Genomic DNA, 15,801 nt, shown 5'->3' on the forward strand with positions numbered 1-15,801 from the left:
GGGGGGATGGCCCTGGGGACTGATTTGGGGCTCGGTCGAGGAGAATGAGTCGGAAAGGATTGAGAAGGGTGACCCTAGGGGCTGATTTTGGGGTAAGGGGGGTCAGTTCTGCGGGGGGTGAGCGGAGCAGGGGTGAGGATGGTGACTCTGATTTTGGGGTGAGCACTGAGGGGTGGCCTTGGGGCAGAGCACCGTGACGGAGCTGGGGGGCTCAGTGCGGGCTGGATGAGCGGGACACGGGCAGGAGGGCCGGGGGATGTACAAACCCCGGGTGAGGCACAGCCCCGGGAGGCTGCCGGGATCTCCCGGTCCCGCTCCCGCTCCCGCTCCCGGGCTCCCCCCGAGTCCTCCCCGTTCCCGGCGGCCCCCGCGCGGCCGCGCGCGCCGCTGCCCGGCCCGTGATGCACCGCGGCCGCGGCCCCGGAGCAAGATGGCGGCGGAGCGTCAGGGGGGCGGCGGCGGCCGCGGGGCCGGGGCGGAGGAGAACAAGGACCACAAGGACGGCAAGGACAACAAGGAGAACGAGCGGCCGGCGGCGCCGCAGCCCGGCAGCCTCGGCGATAGCCTGGGCCTGGAGAGCATCCTGCGCAGCGGTGGCGGGGGGACGTGGCAGGCCCGGCCCCGTGGGCGGCGGGGGGACGTGGCGGCAGCGAGGGGCTCGCAGGGCTCGGGCGGCGGGCGCTCACCCCCGGCCCGGCCCCGGACATGCGGCCGGCGCTGGCCTGGGCCTGCGTGTGGGTTTGATTTGGATGAAACAGGTCAGCCTGGCTTTAGCTCCTGATTTATGGAATTGCGCTCTGCCTGTGCTAATTCCTCCTCCAAACCGCGTGACGGCCGGCGTTAGTCTGCACAGCGGAGCTGTGTGCTGGACTGTGTGCTTTAGGGTAAGAGCAGATCACCCGTGAGCTACTCGTGGTGATATTGCAGCTTGAAGTGAACAGTAATATATAAAAATACCTTAAGGTGCGCTGAGGTGGCAGATGGGCACCTGCAGATCTAGTGCTTCTGAAATCTCGGCGTGTAAAGCTCGTGGAGGTTTTGTAGGTGAAACTTGGATGTGAAACCAGCCCAGCTGCACAGCTGTGATAGAGCTGAGTTTTATCTTCTGGGTCAGAGGGAAACCCGAGGGAAATCAGGTTTCAGTTTTCCACGTGGCATATGGCAGATGTGTAGTCAGTAACTTGAGTTAGATGCAGACATAGCAATTGCCCTGGGAATGTTGGAAATGTCTTAAAAAGTTCAGGGAATATGAATTCAGCAAGTAACTGCAGGATAAAAAAAGAGTCTGAAAAAAATCTTGGGTAGACAGCAAGGATGAGGAGGGCTGTGTTGAGATACTGCAGTTCGACTTGTTTGTTCTGCAAATGTAGAATAATTCAGTGTGATAACTATTGGTGCAGGTTTTTAATACTTCAGAAACTTTCATTTAGGTATAGTCCTAAGAAAACACTTTGATAGACATCTAGCATTTTAAACTTTAAATGTTTGGTGGTTTCTTTAGGTATAGTTTTTATTTTGTTTGGCTTGTTGTACAGTCTGGTTTTGTGTTGTGGGCTTTCTTTAAAGGCTTGGTAAAGCTTGAAAGGAAATTTTAGGATATGAATATGTATATAGCACAGAGATTTCTTGTTTGTGGTAGAGATTTCATTTCACAAAATAACTTGTAAACTGAATGAAGAACATCAGATTTACTGGAATGTGGCATGGTTTTATTTGGTAGGAATAACTGAGGGAATAAAGGAAGTGCAGGAACTCTGCAAAAGCTGCAACATTGAAGGATGTGGAGACTGGATGGAGTGATGGTGCCCCAGGTCACAGGGTAGTGCTTCATGTCACAGATACTTGTTACAGCAATGTGCAGCAAGTCTAGAAATGTGCTGAAAAATGAGAAAATTAGCCCTGGAGTTATTTCCAAAAACACTTTTTATGAGGTTCTGTGCTCAGAAGGCACTTTGTTTATGGAAGCTGTGCTGGGGAGGCAGCAGTGATTCTGTTCAGGGTGGTTTTTTCTACAAAACTATGTCACAAGTGTGGCTGGGGAGGTCCTGCAGCCAGGCTGGGGCAGTCCGGTGTATTATGGAGAAAAGACCCCCCTGGATGGGTCTTTTGGCACAGCTGCTTATCCCAAAATGAACTCTGGTGACAGCAGCTCTCCTGTGGATGTCTGTAGGAGGAGGTGCTTGAGGTTTGTCTTGGTCTCTGCTGACGGTCAGGAGCTCTGGAGGGAGCTGTGGACTCATGAGGTGCTTTACAACCATCAGCTCCCTCAGCTCTCTGCTTTTAGGAGGTTTTGGGCTGCCCCAGGGTTTGAAGTGCGTTTGTCTCATGGGGTCTGGGGGGTTCCCTGCTGTTATTTTGGGGTGGAAGGAGGAGCTGGTGCCAGCTGCACTGTGAGTGTGCCTTAACGCGAGCCGCAGTCCTGCAGATCGTGAAGGAGTCGCAGCAGCAGCACGGCCTGAGGCATGGGGACTTCCAGAGGTACAGGTGAGTCTTGGGAGCTGCTCCTGGGGCTTTATTTAAAATGTAACCTCCCAACAGCAGGCAACAAAGCCCATCTGCCAGGCTGTTCCAACTGAGGCCTTGTGTGCTGATCTCCCTTGGCTGTACTGTGGTGTGGCTGTGCAGACTGGCTCTTGCATCTCTGCTGCCCATAGCAGCTTGTGTTCACACCTCCTGATAGGCACTGTACTCCTCCAGAACTCAGTGCTCAATAAACACACGTAAAACAGTTAGTAATGAACACATCACCCTGATTTTTAAAGATCATTAATAACTATGTGTCTTCTTACCTTGTTTTGTATTAATTACTGCTTTACAGGTAGTTTTTGGGCTACCATATGTCACACTTGGAGTTTTAATTGTTAAGACATTTGCCTGGTACAGCCTTTAGTCTTTTTTCTACTTGGATAGAGCAATAAACAGAAACAAAGTTGTCCTTTGGCCAAACTGACTATGGTTATCCTTTTTTAGGGGTTATTGCTCCCGCAGGCTGAGGCGGCTCCGCAAAACTCTCAACTTCAAGATGGGCAACAGGCACAAGTTCACTGGGAAGAAAGTAACTGAAGAGATTCTCTCAGACAACAGGTACAGGGACTGGATGGAATTGAGAATTCAGTATGTTACTGAAGAGTTTCCCTTCATTAGTTTCTGTTGCAGGTGGAAAACTATTCTGTGCAATATCATCCAAAGCATTTATTTTCAGAGATGTCTGTTGTTGATATTAATAAAAGTTCAAGCTGTAGTGCAGGTGCAAGAGACACTGCTCAGATCCAGCTTCAGCCAGTGGGAGAAGAAGGAGCAGCAACAGCCTGTTCCTTCTCTTCCCTCATAGTTGCTAAAATTGATTTTTTTCATAATCAGTGAATTTCTGTGACATTGAAGAGGAAATGTTTATTCAGGTCTGTTGCAAGGTAGCCATGGGAGTGCTTTTAATGTAAAGGGTGTAGCCAACAAGGTTGGAGATGTAATCCCTTCTGTTTGAACAGAAATATTGCACTGCAAGTTTTACTGAAATCTTCTAAATTTGACAGAATGCTCGTCTGACAGAGTATGTGGAGAACAACCAGGATTTTGGGTTCACTTCCCATCTTTTAGGAATACTTGAAATGTTTCCCGTCCGGTCTTTTCTTGTGGGAAAACAGCACGTGACGCTGCATTCACCTGTGTTGTAAAGAACATATTGAACCAGTTTGAGGAGTGGCCTAAAATGATGAATCCCATGTCTTTGTAGTGTCTGTGGTACTACAGAATGATACTTAATTCTCTACCTCAATGGGGTAATTACACTTCTGAGTGAGAAACACAGCAGGAACCAGTCAGGAATAATAAGACTTTGTGCTTAGAACTTTAAGAAGGAAAAGCATCTTGCCTCTTCTAACCAAGCTAAACTTCTGTTACTGAAGTTGGCAGGCCAAATGGCAAAGAACTGGTGGTGATGCAACTCTTGTCTGAGTCTCATTATTGTTCCATGGACCCTCCTGCACCCTGCAGGTATTTGCTGCTGATCCTGATGGATGCAGAGAGGGCCTGGAGCTATGCCATGCAGCTGAAGCAGGAGGCCAACACAGAGCCCCGCAAGCGCTTCCATCTGCTCTCGCGGCTGCGCAAGGCTGTCAAACACGCCGAGGAGCTGGAGAGGCTCTGTGAGAGCAACAGGGTGGATGCTAAGACAAAGCTGGAAGCTCAGGTAAGCACTGATACTTTCATCTTGTTATATAGCAAAGGCTGAACAAGAAACCTTTGGAATTTGGGGTGGAGAAATAATTGCTCTCTCTCAGTAGATAATAAAATTTCAAAGAATTTGGGGTGACTAAGATTGTGCAACACAGCCCAAGAAAGTGCTTACCTGCTGAGTTACCTTTTTGTTAAATGTGCTGAAGTAGCCACCTAGAACGACAGATTTGGAGGTTCAGTTCCTGGAAAACAGGAAACAACTGTTGTGACCTCTTTGAGCAAGGGGCTGCAGTGCTGTACTCAGTTAAACTGCCATTGTATGGCATACTGCTGGGGGAAAAAAAGTTTTGCAACATCAGGGGCCATTGCATAACAACCAAGAAATATCTTTGCTTTGATTTCTGGGCAACCTTGTCTAGTGGAAGGTGTCCCTGTCCATGGCAGGGGGTTTGAAACTAGATAATCTTTAAGCTCCTTCCTAGTCCATTCCATTCTGCGATTCCATTTTATGATTCTGTGGTTCCTTAGAAATGTAGCAAGACAATTAAAGGAGAAGAGGTAGGTAGCTGTAACCTGTCATCCAAATCAATTGTTTTCTGTGGGAAGTCCCAATGAAAAGGGCAAAGCTTAGTCACTCACTGCAGGAGTCACATCAGATTTCATGCTAAAGGTGGCACTAATTAGGCTGTGGATGGTGGGGAAGTGACCTTGCCCTCGCTCTGTGTGCAGGCCTACATGGCTTATCTCACCGGGATGCTTCGCTTCGAGCACCAGGAGTGGAAGGCAGCAATGGAGGCTTTCAACAAATGCAAGTGAGTCCCTCTTTGTTCAGTAAATAGTGTTAGATCAGTTCCATAGAGCAACTCTGGCAACTCTCTGGAGTTTTTTAGTTAATTGTGCTTAACTGGGAGGTGCTACTGAAGAAATAGCATCCTCCAGAGCACAGACACAAACTGTTCCCTTAGGATAGCACCTCACAAGTGACACGCTCTGCAGTGTCAATATTTGTCCTTTGCTGTAGGACCATCTATGAAAAGCTGGCCAATGCCTTCACAGAAGAACAAGCTGTGCTGTATAACCAGCGTGTGGAGGAGATCTCGCCCAACATCCGCTACTGTGCCTACAACATTGGTAAGGGAAGGGGGGCCTCATCTGTTCACAGGAAAGCAATATTGATCTAGTTAAACCCTGGTCTAAGTGACATTGAGGCCATAGTATTTTGGGCAAATTCTGCATGTGTTCTGGGACAGTTTAGCAATGCAAAAAGGGCCTCATTTTGCAACAACACTTGTGGTTATGTGTAGAAAGACAGGAGTAACAGTTTGTGGTAGCTTGCCTATGAAGACAGAATGGAATTGCAAGCTTGTCCCTAAACTGCCAGTATAAAACCTAATTATTAGGTTTGGTATATGAAAGTAATTTTGAAGTAAAATGGAATTGTGATCTCAATTTGTCGATTCTCTCAGGTGACCAGTCTGCCATGAATGAGTTGATGCAGATGAGACTGAGGTCTGGTGGCACTGAAGGTCTTCTTGCAGAAAAACTGGAGGTAATTTGTTTGCATGCCTCTGCTTGAAATACTCATTATTACTGGGCTGAGCATGAATATCCTGCAGCAAACTGTTCAAGACCCAGAATAGAACAGAAGTGAGCAAGCAAGCCTAAGCTCTGTGGGAAACAACACTTTCCCAGAAAGCCCTTTGATTTCAAAATTGTCAATTCTAACATGAATTCAGGAGGTTCAGTTTTGCATCCCTGTAAGTTCAAGCTCCTAAAGTCAGTGTGTTTTGTGCAGGCACTGATCACCCAGACTCGGGCAAAGCAGGCAGCCACAATGAGTGAGGTGGAATGGAGAGGGAGAACTGTCCCAGTGAAGATTGACAAAGTGAGGATCTTCCTGCTGGGGCTGGCTGACAATGAGGCAGCGATCGCTCAGGTAACCCAGCAGCCCTCTCCATCCTTCCCTTCTAACCATCCTCTTCTGTGCAATACCTGCTACCTGAACTAAAGGCATTTGATTAAACTAATTTGTTTCAAACTTGGGGCTGGAAGGCTGAATGTGAAAGTGGGGGAATAGTGATGGTAACTCAAAGCTGAAGTGTCAGCTCTCACAGCCTGCTGAGTAGAGGAGTCTGGGAGATCTGATCTGAGTATTCCTGCTCCTTGGAACATTCTGTGCTGCTTTCCAGCAGCAGGGTGATAACCACTATTATTAGTACATCACTTGGAAATGAAGGTTACCGTTTTAAGAGTAACTGATTTTGAATTACTCTTCTAATTTCTTTAAGCATCTTTCTCAAATGCTCTAACTTCAGAGTGACCAAAACAAAAAAAGATACATATTGACCATGTTTTCTTCAGCAACAAATAGCCATTTGCCAGGTGTAGCAGGTGCTGTGACATCTATTCCAGTCTCTTACTGACTTAAGGAAATCTTCAAAAGTAGGAAGTGGATTACTAAATGTCAGGATGTAAATCAATTTCACATGTAGTGGTTCTGAAACACTTCATAGAATAATGGAATATCTTGAGTTGGAAAGGATTCAAAAGGATCATTGAAGTCCAGCCCACTGGAACTTGCAGTGGCACATACTATGCTTGTCTTTAGTATTGTAGTCAAGTTTTCCATGTGTAGTTTTTCCTTTGGAAATGGTGACCAGATGGGATATCCTGCTTTTCAGTGGCTGCATACACACTCAGAGTTTGAAGAGACAGTGAAAGGATCTTCAGTAACAACTATTGCCACTAAAAATGGGATTTCTGCATTATTAAAAACTTTTTATCACCAGGAGAATAATGAAGATAAATAAAAATATAAATGATAAAAACCCTACAGAGGGGTTAGACCAGAGCAGGGGATGGTGTGAATAGGATAAACAGGATCCTACTGGTTGGGTAGGAAACAGGCTGGGTTGGAAACCTGAGTGTTACCCGTAGTGTTAGGAGTTGGACATTGCTGAATGGATTTGGTTTCAGGAAGCACCTAAATGTGGCCAGCAGGTGGAAGTACAGCTCAGAGTTCAGTGTTCCCTTGTTTAACTTCCATCCTGGAAGCCAACAGCTGGACTTTTTCAGTTTCATTGCTCTCTAAAGTAGTGGCAGAACAGCCTGAATTTGTTCTCATCTTGCTTTGCATTCCTGGGAAGCTCTGACTAAACAGAGTTGAGCAGACTGGTGAGAGCTGAGCATGCAGCAGCACTATTTGCATTCCCAGAGGGCTAAAACTTGTTTTTTTGGCACCAGTTCTGGGGTTTTGTCAGCTGTGATGGGTATTCCAGCTTCAGGTAAATGAATTGTGCTTCCTGGGATCATTGGTACCTTTCTGCTCATCTTCACTGAGCTGAAGCCCTGACATAACAGCAGCGCTCTGCAGGGTTTAATTAGGAGTAAAACAAGTCTGTTTTGGCTAAAAATGGAGTCTTCCAGTGCAATTATACTGTTGCTTTTGGTTCCTTATTGATAATGGAAGGAACAGAACAAATAAGCCAAACTGAAATTGGAATCCAGGTTTAAAATTGCTTATGTCAGTCCTTTTGTAGATTTGAAGGCACAGCTTTGAGGGCCCATTGGCTCTCACCAGGTAGAAGTGACGAGGTTGCAGGGCAGCATGACACAGGTGTGCTCCTGCCTGGTATTGCCTCAAGGATTCTGTGCTCATCTCTAGATTGCAGCAAAAATGGGTGGTAATAACTGTCAGAGATGTTACACAGTGGTTTACACCTTTACACAAAGGAAATCTGACAGCTGAGCACTCCACATTTTTGGAATTGGGTTCAGTGGATTGGTTTCTGTGAACCTTCCAAGATGAACTGTTCAGTTCTGTCAGGGCAATTGGATCACCAGCTGTAGAACTTGTGTCTCAGTCCTATGAGCTGATATCTCCCAAATCAGAACTTGTGTATTTATGCATAGAATCAGCTTAAGGAGTTTTTGCTTGGAAAGGAGTTTTTGCTTGGAAAGGAAAGCCTTTGTTTCACTGCAGGGCCCAGCCCTTGCCCTGTTTGTGCCTGAATGATGATCTGGCCGTGTCTGTTTTCATTTTTGTGCTTACAGTGAAATTGCTGTGCTGCTCTGGGTGAGGTTGAGAATGCAGTCAAACTCGTCTCTGGTTATTCTCAGGAGTCAGTCCCACCTTAAAAATTCTCACAGCAAATCTTAAAAAAACCCAAACCCAAAAAACCGCCTCCATCACAGGATACCTGAGGCTTTCTGAGGGGGTAAAAATAGCATTACTGATTTGGTTTGTGAACATGGGAAGTGGAGAGGCAGAAACTGTAGAGCTGCACAGAAGACGAGTGTGGTTTTAGACAGTTTTATTCACTTGAACAACTGCAAAGTTATTGCATCAAAGCTCATGTTACACTGTTACATGGCATGGGAGTGGTACAACATGGTGCTGGTGCTCTTGAATTCTTCAATCACTGAGGCTGAGGTTTGCTTCTGAGTAGTTTTTTCTTACTGAATCAGTGAGTCTTGCAATCTCCACCTGGTTTCCTTCTCAGCATCTGAATGAAGGCTGAATTTGGGTTTGGGAGCTTGTTTAATTGAGTACATGATATGCCAATAAATGAGGCAGAGATCAGGCTTCAACTTGTTTTTTAAAAGCTGTTTTCAAGTTCTGGTTTTTGGGGCAGAAGGCCAAAAGCTGCTTCACTTTTTAACAAAACTTACAGCGACAGCAGAAAAGCACTCAGTCACTCCTGCTGCTAAAATATAGGCTTACTGTAAAAAATGCTTCAAACAAGCAAGTTATTGCCACTGTGAGCATTGCTGGAGTGGGAGTGGAGGAAAGATAATCATCTGCATGTTCTTACCACATGGGAAAAATTAAATCAGCATAACAAGAGCTGTCTGCATTGGTAATTTGCCAGTTCAGGACTGCTCAGCTCTTCTGTTGCTGGGCCTTTCCCACAGTGCAGTCCAGCCTCAGAACAGTCTAGGTGCCATCCAGGAAGGGAAGGGAGTTGCTGGGAAGGAAGGTAACTGATGGAAGGACTGAGACCATGAGCTGTGTCTACTCGGCCTTCTGTTCAGTTCTCAGCACCAGCCCCATTCCCCACAAGTTCTGGCAGATTTTCCCCAAGAATATGTTGCAGACAGGCACAGATTGGAGTTCTAAGTACCCATGGATCTTAAATTGGTCATAAAATGGACATAATTTGGGAGAAATTTTGTTTAATCTCCTTAGTTAATTCATGCATCATACAAAAACTTCTGATTTCTGATCTGTCTTGAATCTCCTTTGCTCTTAGGCAGAAAATGAGGAGACAAAAGAACGTTTGTTTGAGTCTTTACTCAGTGAGTGCAGAGATGCCATTCAGGCTGTTCGGGAAGAATTGAAACCAGACCAGGTAAGTAGCAAGCATCAGTTTCTACGTCCAGTGACACCATGTTTCCTTAGGGCTGATGTAGTGTTAAATTTGCTGGCATTTCTTTAATAAAGAGCTGCAAAATTTGAATTTATTCTCTACAGAACTTGTGTGGGGAATAGCAGTGGAGAAGCCCTCCCTCTTTTGCCTAGAAGTCTGTTACAGCTTCCATGTTTTACCCAAACCTTGAGTTGTTGTGTGTTTTTGTCCCTTGGCTGCCAGTTTTAAGTAAATCACGCAGTGTTTTTCTCTACTGCCCACAGAAGCAGCGAGAACACTCTCTGGAAAATGATTCTGGGAAGGTGTCCAACATCCAGTACTTACACAGGTAATAGGCAAACATTGCTGCCAGTGCTAGTGTGAAGAAGCCATGTTCTTATGTCAAGATTTTATTTTTGTTTGGTTTTGTTTTATAGGGTTTTTGTTCTGGGCCTCTAAGATCCCAAAGGATGACTGTACAGATAAGGATCTGATTTAGGCAGCTTTGTAAACATCTTTCTCCAGACTCTCATGTTGACCTTACAGATGTTTTCCTGCCACCAGCTCAGAACACAGAGTAATGTCTGAGTAGCTCTGACAGTGCTGATGGGATTTCTCTTTTTCTCTGGCAGTTATTTGACTTACATCAAGCTGTCCACAGCCATCAAGCGCAACGAGAGCATGGCCAAGTCCCTGCAGAGGGCCCTGCTGCAGCAGCAGCGCTCCGACGAGGATGGCAAGCGCTCGCCGCGACCGCAGGACCTCATCCGCCTCTACGACATCATCCTGCAGGTAGTGCTGAGAAAACACATCCAACTCTCCAGTCTAACCAGAAAACTTTGGTACAAAAAGTTAGTGTAGAAATGCAGCACTGCAAGTGAACTACCGTGAAGTCTGAAGAGCAGCTGAGTACCTTCAAGTACCTCAAAGATGTTCAACATGAAACAAAAACTCTTTTAGTTATGAGCAGAACCTGCTTCTTGAATGAGTGTCCTTTGTTGTGCACTCTAATACAGTTTCAAAATAATCTTTCTGACTCTTGTGCAGCACCCTTAGAGCTGCCTTAAGGTTCTGCTGGCCAGGGAGAGTAGCAGCTAAAAATACTTGAGCAGGTTCTCAGTTTCTCCCATAATTTTGCAGTTAACTGAGGGAGCCTCAGTCGTGAATGGGAGAGGGAAATGCCTAATGAAAGAATGAGTTCATGTGAAATCTAAGGAGTCTTTGTCCTGTTTGTGTCAGGAAGTCTGTCCTGAGGGCAACTTGCACAAGTTTCAATGAGAGTCCTTCACAAGGTTAGAAAACTGATAATTAGAAAACTGGAAACTATTTCCCTGGGAGTGTTCTGTTGACTTGTCAGAAGGGGCAGCTTTCTCTTAGTCCAGCAGATTCCAGAGGAAGGCAATGCCTGCATTTGTTATTCTGACTCTCTTTTGCACAGAACCTTGTGGAACTGACACAACTTCCTGGCCTAGAAGAGGACAAGAACTTCCAAAAGGAGATTGGATTGAAGACACTCGTGTACAAAGCTTACAGGTGACTGGGATGCAGCCAGGTTTTCTTTAGCACACTTGACACCTCCAAAGGTTGTAATTCCACAGCTCTGTATGCTGTGCAGGCCTTTGATCCAGTTTCCTCTATCCTTTGAGACTGGCTCCTAAAGAGAAACTGCCCACTGCAACTTAAGAATATCTCCTATTGTCAGTCATTTCAGTTGGAAAAAGGTGTGGAAAACAAACACATCAGGAATGCTTTTTTAACTGTTGCAGGTGTTTCTTCATTGCCCAGTCTTATGTCCTGGTAAAGAAATGGAGTGAAGCCCTGGTGTTGTACGAGAGGGTGCTGAAATATGCCCGTGAGGTTCAGTCAGGAGCTGGAGCTCACAGGAACAGCTTGAAGGTAGGAACTCAGTCCTGGAGCTGAAGTTTTATGAAGCAGCTCTGTCCCACTATTTACTGTTAATTAGGTGCCAGGCCATTACAATTCAAGACTGATCTTTAAGTAGGGAGAAGAGTAATGTTCATTGTAGCAGAGTCCCAGTGACATGGGAACACTTCACCTGGCCACTTGATTGGAGGAGGGACAGACTTCCACCAACTCCAAAACAATTTACCACTTTTTCTCACCTGTGCATTTTCTCTTATACAACTTCTGTAGTGCCTGAAGCACAATGCTGTAGCTTTTCCCCTTCTGGGTGGGTGAAACCACCACACTTTGTCTGGTTTTACTTTTGCTCTGACTCTTAGGCTGGCATATTTGAGGCTCTCAAATAATTTTCTTTAATACTCTAGGAGCTGCCTGATGTTCAGGATCTCATCACTCAAGTCAATGCAGAGAAGTATTCCTTGCAAGCAGCAGCTATTTTAGGTGAGTAACACAGCTATACTGGAACTCTAATATATCTTGACTAAAGCCCCTCCAGCTATTTCATTCCTTTTATTTAAATTCTGGAGTTCCAAATGTTTTTCCATCACCATTCATGAAGTCTCTGGAAAAGTACTTTTCCCCCAAGTTCTAGCTGCTTCTAGCTTTGTGTGGTCCAGATAGGCAAGCAGTGACTGGATATTGGCATGTTTCTCCCTTCCCAGAGATGTTAAAACCCTTCCTGGAGATGTGCATCCCTGTGGGATTTGCACAGAACAGTTTAGTGTTTCATTTTTTTGCTGCAAACACTTTGGCCTTACTCATCCCAGTTTTGCCTGCCTGGGCAAACAACTAAGAGAGAGAGCAGTGATGTTCTCTCTGTCAGTGTCAGCCTTGTCAACAGAATTTTGGGGGATGGATGAAGTTTGTGATTTCTTGGGCTGCTGTTTTTGGTGTGCCTGCTGCTGGAAATCCAGGACAAGTAGTGTGTTGCCTCCTTTAGTGCCTTAATGTTGCTTTAACAGACCCCCCTGGGGTGTTTCCATCTTGTGCTGTGTGCTTCTCTCAAAGTCTGTGCAGCTTTCCAGACCTTCTCATGACAGTGTGAAGGAGAAGCTCCACCACTGCAGGGTTGGCTGTAGATGAGTGTGTGTGGTTCTTACTCTAGAAATCAAGTTGATTCTTCTGAAAATACTGTCCTGTGCATCCCAGAGAGCCAGGATCATGGCTAAGCCTGGAGCACAGCTGCTTCCTGAGACAATCTTACTCTACACCAAGGTCAGGCATATTATTCTTAACCCCTTTTGTTCAATTTTGCAGATGCAAATGATCCTCATGAGACTGAATCTCCATCTCAGGTCAAGGATGGCAAGGTAGGAGCCAAGAGCTCAGGCAAATTCCAGCAGTGCTGTTAATGACCATCACCTTTATCGTGTTACCTGAGTGTCTTTCACAACACAGGAAATGTCACATTGATCAGAATTTGGTCACAATTGATGTATTTAGGAGATTTTATTAGGCTTGGTGCTGAAGGCACCTGACACAGGGGGGTAGGAGCTAGGAGGCTGCTTGCAGCTTCCAGTGTGGCAGCTCACTTTATTTAGCTTTCTCTCTGCACATGGGAGGGTTTTCCAGAGATCCAGCAGCTGTGCTTTGACAGGAGGTTAAATCACTTTCAAAGTCCCCAGAGGCCTCACAAGGGAGCTTGGACTTCCCTTGTCTCAGTTGCTGCTCAGTCCTGTTTGATGTTTGACCCTTTTGATGTGACTGGAATTTAATTTGTGTCCTTTCCTCTGTCTCTTGCAGCCACTCTCGGAACGGTTTGAGACTTTCTGCCTGGATCCTTCCCTGGTCAGCAAGCAAGTCAGCCTCGTGCACTTCCCACCAGGATTCCAGCCCATTCCATGCAAACCCTTGTTCTTTGACCTGGCTCTTAACCATGTTGCTTTCCCTCCTCTGGAGGACAAGGTGGAGCAGAAGGCCAAGAGTGGCCTCACAGGATATATAAAGGGCATTTTTGGATTCAAAAGTTAACCAGGACCCCCAGAGGAACAGAGATTTTATTCTGTAATTGAAGGAAAAGCTCCAAGAGGTTCTAGGACACAAATAACAGCACCTGAAACCAACAGAGGGAAGTTTTACCATCTCCTAACTTGTGTCCTGTGTTTATGTTTGTGCACACACATTCTCTCCCAGTGTATTAAAGACAAACAATTACTCAGAAACAAACATACACTATAAATAGCTGAAAATAACCTGGAGCACAGAAAAATTCCTTTCTGCTTGGAGAAATTTTGTGATCAGTGGCCTGTCCAGGGCTGGTACACATCTACTTACTATGGACCAGGGCCCAGATAGAATTTGATTCCTGCCTCTGACCCATTATTTGACACTATAATTTGGGGTTTTTTAATGAAGAAATTGGGGTGTAACTGGGAAACAGAGGCAGAAGTAGATGCAGAATTAAACCAGCAAGGTGAGGCTCCCACACAATGGCTGTGGAACAGTAGCCAAGGGGGCAACTTCTTCCCTTTCAACCCAGAAGTCTATATTTTTTAAGAATGTAACATTAAGAAATGACAAAAAAAAAAGAGCCTCTTTTCAATAAGGATGGCAAACATCAAATGTTGATGGTTATTCATGCTGTGGTGGTGAATTTGTACTCTGGGCCAATAGCACCCTTCTTTATTCATACACACACTTTGTTAAATACCTAAATACAGTATAGAACCTATTCCTGAAAGTATTTTCCTGGGAAAATAGCTTCATGGGTGGCTTTAGAAATAGCTACTTGCTCTTCTTGGGAAGTTGGGTCTCTTGGTGTTTGTTTTGTCTCTGATCTAAACCTTACCTGAAAACAAGGTGATCTTTTTCTGGAGTTCATCTATTGCTTTGTTTCTTGTCCCTGGTCAGTAGCTACACATGAAATGAGGGATAAGGAACAGGAGACCAGTGGGTTTGTGAGTGATAATTCATCTCTGTCGTGCCAGACAGCGTTTTTTATAAAGCACCCAGGTGCCATGGGGATGGGCACTTGGAAAGTGCAGATAATTTCATAATTGTGATCACTTCAACAGGAAAAACCCCACAGTACATGGGCAGAACTGTTCCTAAATAAAGCGTTTGGTAGATTCCACCAGCACTGTGTGGGTTTTCACTCAGCTTGTAGCTGGCAGGTGAAGCAACAGTTTGTTCTGGTTGTCTGGACTTCGTGTTTTTTCTCCTTTTTAAGGCATTGGAGTTAAGTTGGAAACAGAAGGACTGTTTTGAATTACTGGGTTTTTGTCGTACTGGGAATTTTCCTTGCAAGGTGCATGTCAGATGAATGGAGGGAATTAACAACTCCCATTATTTTAATATGAATGTTCTCTTTGTTCCGAGTTGGTCTGATTTGTGAGTTCTCAAAGTACAGGACTGTGTGCTCAGAAAGAGGTAGGAGGAGGAGGAACTTCTTGTTTAATTTTAGCAACATGGAAACAAAATGGGAATTTCTGATGTTGTAGCAAATTCCCTTTGTCTCTGGATTCCAGGGGCATTTTACAGAGGAAGGGGAAGTGTACAGGTGAAAATGTGGACTTTATTCATCAGATGGCAATTTCTAGAAAACTGGGTCTTGACTGGCAGCTTTCTTGTCCCCATAAAGCCCATTTCCTTTTAGGCAAAGAAAAGCCTGCAATGACCAGGCTCACCTGGTCCCTGTGTCCAGCTGAGCTGCTCTTCTCAGCTTTTGGATCAAATCACAGAAGTGTTCTCCTTAGATCTGCACCAAACTCTGCTTTCCTTCCAGGGATCTGTGTTGTGCCTGGATTGATTCCAGGGAAACTCCTGCTGCGGCCACTTTCTAGTTACAGTTTCAAAAGCCTAAGAGCAATTGGCCTCTTTCTGCCAAACATCTTTTGACAGATAACCGATGAGTTGAACACAGATAAGAAATTTGAAAACAATAAAGTTTTATTCCTGACCTCTGAGGCGTGTAGTTTGTATTAGGAGCACTGAGCACTCTTTGCCTCCCAAAGCACTCAGAGAATAGAAGTCACAGCATCACCTGGGGCTACTGAGCCCCTGGGGAATGGCCACTTGGCTCTGGAGGAGGCTCTCCTGCCCCAAGGCTCAGATAACACCATCCCGAGGAGATTTGGCTTGTTTGTTTTCTTGTAATGTTAGTGGAAAGTGAATGGAGTGGGGTTTGTGAGCAGTGCTGTGGCTTAAATTGTGGAAGGTGCTGATGAGGTGCAGGAGAAGAAACCTAAAAATGTAAAGAAGGGAAGAAAATTATTATTGATGTCACCTGTATGATGCAGACCAGACCAGACTGACAAAACTGAGGCTTTTAGCGCTGCAGTGGAGCCTGGGCTGGCACAGGTGAGGTTTACAGAGCTGCAAGGGGACAGGGCAGGCAGGTGAAGTGTCTGATGTGCAG

General features: G+C 45.5%; 1 protein-coding gene across 2 annotated transcripts; it reads left to right on the forward strand.

The window, feature by feature from the left end:
- Positions 1–358: 358 nt before the first annotated feature.
- On the forward strand, positions 359–14,517 carry SRP68 (signal recognition particle 68). Of its 2 annotated transcripts, none has more exons than XM_086856710.1 (16): positions 359–578; positions 2,418–2,484; positions 2,971–3,084; positions 3,991–4,186; positions 4,903–4,985; positions 5,195–5,304; positions 5,640–5,722; positions 5,969–6,109; positions 9,426–9,524; positions 9,806–9,870; positions 10,154–10,313; positions 10,960–11,054; positions 11,288–11,417; positions 11,810–11,885; positions 12,702–12,754; positions 13,188–14,517. In XM_086856710.1, the coding sequence occupies exons 1-16, from the start codon at positions 431–433 to the stop codon at positions 13,413–13,415; spliced, it is 1,848 nt and encodes a 615-aa protein (XP_086712836.1). In that variant the 5' UTR covers positions 359–430; the 3' UTR covers positions 13,416–14,517. The 2 variants fall into 2 exon arrangements, with proteins under 2 accessions (XP_086712836.1, XP_086712837.1); XM_086856711.1 differs by lacking the exon at positions 359–578 and adding an exon at positions 654–884 and having other exon boundaries at positions 2,368–2,484.
- The last annotated feature ends 1,284 nt before the right edge of the window (positions 14,518–15,801 follow it).

The sequence above is a fragment of the Cyanistes caeruleus genome, chromosome 19, assembly GCF_971803275.1.
Source record: "Cyanistes caeruleus chromosome 19, bCyaCae1.hap1.1, whole genome shotgun sequence".
In the NCBI taxonomy this organism is placed as follows: Eukaryota; Metazoa; Chordata; class Aves; order Passeriformes; family Paridae; genus Cyanistes; species Cyanistes caeruleus.